Below are 4,558 nucleotides of genomic sequence, written 5' to 3' on the forward strand. Positions count from 1 at the left end.
GTAAAAATAAAAGAAATTTCTAAGCACTGTCATCAACAATTGCAATGTTTTCATGAGCCAAAATACCTTGGAGCTTCTAACCACATGAATTAAAGCTCTCATCTTTACTTTAAATCTCCTCATACAAACTATGTAAAAAAAAAAAAACTGATATCTACTCAAGGTATAGAATAAGTGACATATTTTTTAATTGTTTTCTTGTGGTCACAGACAAAATCATACACCTATTTTGGGAATACGGCCTCCTTGTGACTGTTTTGATGTTTCTAAATACATCTGTATCTATAAGGATACATTTTTAAAAAATAATGCAGACAACGTATACAACAGATTTCTCTTGATATTATTGTACTCTTTTTTTTTTCTTTTCTTTTCTTTTTTTTTTTTTTTTTTTTTTTTGGTTTTCCGAGACAGGGTTTCTCTTGTGTAGCTTTGCACCTTTCCTGGAAGTCACTTAGTCACTTGGTAGCCCAGGCTGGCCTCGAACTCACAGAGATCCGCCTGCCTCTGCCTCCTGAGTGCTGGGATTAAAGGCGTGCGCCACCACCGCCCGGCAAAACCTTATTTTTTAAAGTGGTATGTGCCAGGTGGTATGTGCCAGGTGTGTTCAGATCAAGGTTTATACTCATAATAGTTGCATAGAAGAAAATGAAACTTTAGCATGTGTATCCTTTCAGTCAGACCATAACATTAGAAGGAACTTGATATACAATTGTTTGGAGAAGAAATATTGGAAGTCAAGTCACGGTCCCTTCCTAGAGGGTGGGGTTTGCTGGCAGGATGTATCTGCCCAGGACTCTTATTAAAGCCCCAGTGACCTCTTTATTCCTCAGGCTGTAGATGATGGGGTTCAGGGCTGGGGTGACTATTGTATAGAACACAGATATTATATTGTCTTGTCTAGAGCTGTGAAAGGAATTGGGCAGGACATACATGAAAGTGGCAGCCCCATAGAACATTCCAACCACAGTCAGATGAGAAGAGCAGGTGACAAGCGCTTTCTTCCTGCCCTCATTTGAGGGCATATGGAGCACAGTAAAAAGAATTAGTGTGTAGGAAGCCAGGATGGCAGCAAGAGGGGGAATAAGGAAGGTCACACCCATCACATAAACCATGAGTTCATACATGGAGATGTCTGCACAGGCCAGCTTCAGCAGTGGAGGGATCTCACAGAGCAAGTGTCTGATCTTCCGGGATTTGCAAAAGGGATAATGCATGGTGTAGGTAGTATATCCTAAAGCCATCAAGGATGCAAGGATCCATGATGCAGCCACCATGAGCCAGCAGATGCTTGGCCTCATGAAGATCATATAGTTCAGAGGATGACAAATGGCTACATACCTGTCATAGGCCATGAAGGCCAAAAGAAGGTCCTCTGCGCCACCCAAGGTCAGTGCCAGGAACATCTGAAGGGCACAGCTCTCAAAGGTGATGGTGTTATCCCTGAGCAGAAAATCTATGACAGCCTTGGGAGTAACAACTGAAGTGAAGAGGAGATCCATGAGGGACAGCTGCCCAAGCAGGAAGTACATGGGCACATGAAGACGGGAATCCATGGTGATGACCAGAAGCAGCAGTCCATTGCTGGTCAAAGCCAACATGTAAAGGGCTGTGAATACGGCACAGAGCAGTTCAGGAGAGCCACTGTCATCCAGAATCCCCACCAAGATGAAGTCACTTCTCAAGGTGGAATTCCAGGGCTCCATTATATGTGATCTTTTTAGTTGCCTAGAAACAGATAGGTTTAGTGGAAACCTTGCTAAGGGAGTTCAAACCACTTTAGAATTGTTGCAGGTCATTGTGTAGTGGTCAGTAGGAATGTATTTTCCCTTCACTAGCTAAATTAGTTGTCTGATTTCTGAATAACAGAATGTTATTATTCAATTTTGGCATTCCTATAGTATCAATAACATGGATAAAAAGAATTTTGAGAATTGAAAATTATAGGTAGTTTATTTTTAATGTATCAATACAATACTTTTAGACAAATATCTGTGTGAATAGAATTAGGCATGTATATCTTCATATGCACAAATACACAGGCATTGATTTAAATTGTGTTTCTGGTCAAAGTATACTTGTGATTATAGTTCATATTTTTTTAAGTTTGATCATAAAGCATCTTTGAAATTTTATTCCATTGTCCTGAGTTCTTAGGCCATTAGCTTTCTTTCATTCTTCAAATGCTTCTACTAATTGAGTATACTGTTCGTTTGGGGCAGGGGGTAGAGGTGGTATAGAATTCTGAAGTGATAGAAATCAAAGGTGATTTTATATTAAAGATAAAATGGTAAGATCATGACAGAAGATATTTGCTGATTAGAAGTCAATGATACAATTAGGAATACAATTTAGAAAGGATGGAATGGAGAAACAGAAACATTATAATTAATAAGAAATGGGAGATTTTGTGTTTATGCTATTTGATAAATGGAGTGAGTTACCAAAAAGATATTGTTGTAAAGACTCCAAGTTCTAACATTACCTAGGATTCAGTGCATCAATCTGAGCATGACAAAAGGTTTCCTGTCCTCAGAAGTCTTAGTACAAAAAAGGAAAACCCTGCCAAACTCTGAATTCATCATGACTTTTCTGCTTGAAGTTGAGAAAGAAATGACATAAGGTGTGTGTGTGTGTCTAATTTTTACTAATGTCCATTTTTCTTAGTTGTATAGTAGGAAAGAATCCAGAAGACAAAAGGAAGATTCATCACCACATGTGTACTCTTCTTTCCCTTTTCTATGGCATTGCTCCTGTAATCTCAGTTTTTCTTGATGGTTATGTCAGATCAAGTCTTCTAAATGATACAGTCCTAAAAACCTGACATTGTGAGGCAATGTGATCTACTTCCTTTCATTCAAAGTAAAATGAACTTCAACACATCAGACACTGTACTTGATTCTAGGGTACTACCCAGGTCTTACCTCAGAAACACTGTCTGGAAGAGTGTCTTTGCCTATTAAAAGAAGAAAGGGGGGACATTGAGAGTGATTGTTGTTTTTCCAGAAGACCTGAGTTAGGTTCCAGTACCACATCTGACAGCTCGAGACCACCTGTAACTCCAGCTCCAGGAGGTACAACACCTTCTTCTGACCTCCAGGGGAACATGTACACATGCACAGTAGACACACAGACACATGCACATGAATAAAAAGAAAGTATTTAAATTATAAAAAATATCATTAGGCATCATTACATTGACTTTTTTGTCAGTCATGTTTGGTTCTATCCTAGGTCTCTGATCTATCCAGCCTTTGAGTCCAGGTCCTCCAAGCACTGTCAGGTATGGGCTCACTTTTGTGGTATGGGTCCCAGGCTGGGCTAGTCATTGGATGGCCACGCCCACAATTTTTGCACCATCTCTGTACCAATACACCTTGTAGGCAGGATGGATTGTAGGCTGAAGGTTATGGAAGTCTCACCTGGTTATAGGAGATGGCCAGTCCAAGCTACATATGCTGTATTATTAGGACTTATCTAGATTGGTGGCCAACCTAATTGTCAACAGAAAGGCTTCATCCATCAACTGATGGAAACAGAAGCAGAGAGTCATAGCCAGCATAACCAAACATTAGGTAGAGCTCAGAAAATCCTGCAGAGTTGGGTAGGAAGGATTTTAGGAGCCAGGGGGATCAAGGACACCACAAGAAAACCCATAGAATCAACTAACCAGGGCTCAAAGGGGCTCACAGAGACTCAACTGACAACCAGGAAGTCTGCATGGGACTGACCAAGGCCCTTTGCATATATGTTATAGTTATGTGGTTTGGTCTTCTTATGACTCCTAACAGTGGAAGCATGGGCTGTCTCTGACTCTTTTCCTGGCCTTTGGGACACTATTCCCCATACTGGATTGCCTTGCCCTGCCTTAGTACAAGGGAAGATGCTTAGTCTTACTGCAACTTGATATGCCATGTTTTCTTGATATTCATGGAATGTCTGCCCTTTTCTTAATAGAAAGAGAGGAAGAATGGATGAGAGTGCAGAAGGGGTTGGGGAAAACATGGAGGAGAGGAGGGAGGGGAAACTATGGTCAAAATGTAATATATACATATATATTAAAACATACATAAATACTTATATATAATAAACAAAATGGCACAATCGAGGCCAATTCTGAACAGTGTTTCTGTTACATGTGAGATTTCAGATGCCATTTTTTGAGACAGCATCTCACTATGTAGCCTTGGCCTAGAACTGGCTTTGTTAACCAGACTGGCCTATAATTTCCAGAGAAATACCTTTCTACATATTCAATAGAAGCTGTATGAATAGAGAAATAAACTTAGGAAGATAATTACCTGAAACATTTCTTATGTTTTCTGTTCTAGTCTCTAGATAAAGTTTCAAAGAGGAGAAACAAAAACTAGGATGGTATCAAGTAGTCACTAGTACTCGAAATCCTATCTACCTGCTACTTCCTATCCATCAAGGCTCAGCTTCTCTTCTCTTCAGTTCACTGTCCCTTCCCTCTGCTCTCTAGAGATAAAGGGCAGGAAATGCACACTATGCCAGCAAGAGGGAGAGCCCTTTCCTGTAGATCAGTTTAGTAATATGG

At 40.1% G+C, this 4,558-nt stretch overlaps 1 protein-coding gene across 1 annotated transcript; it reads right to left on the reverse strand.

Moving 5' to 3' along the window:
- Positions 1-755: 755 nt before the first annotated feature.
- Positions 756-1,706, reverse strand: LOC102917494 (olfactory receptor 2AG1-like). Its single transcript, XM_006991756.1, has one exon. The coding sequence runs from the start codon at positions 1,704-1,706 to the stop codon at positions 756-758; it is 951 nt and encodes a 316-aa protein (XP_006991818.1).
- Between the last annotated feature and the right edge of the window lie 2,852 nt (positions 1,707-4,558).

Source organism: Peromyscus maniculatus, chromosome 1 (genome assembly GCF_049852395.1).
Source record: "Peromyscus maniculatus bairdii isolate BWxNUB_F1_BW_parent chromosome 1, HU_Pman_BW_mat_3.1, whole genome shotgun sequence".
NCBI classification, from domain to species: Eukaryota; Metazoa; Chordata; class Mammalia; order Rodentia; family Cricetidae; genus Peromyscus; species Peromyscus maniculatus.

Bases quoted from the DNA above. Each gene is read 5' to 3' on its own strand.
- LOC102917494 (XM_006991756.1), bottom strand. From the start codon at position 1,706: ATGGAGCCCTGGAATTCCACCTTGAGAAGTGACTTCATCTTGGTGGGG.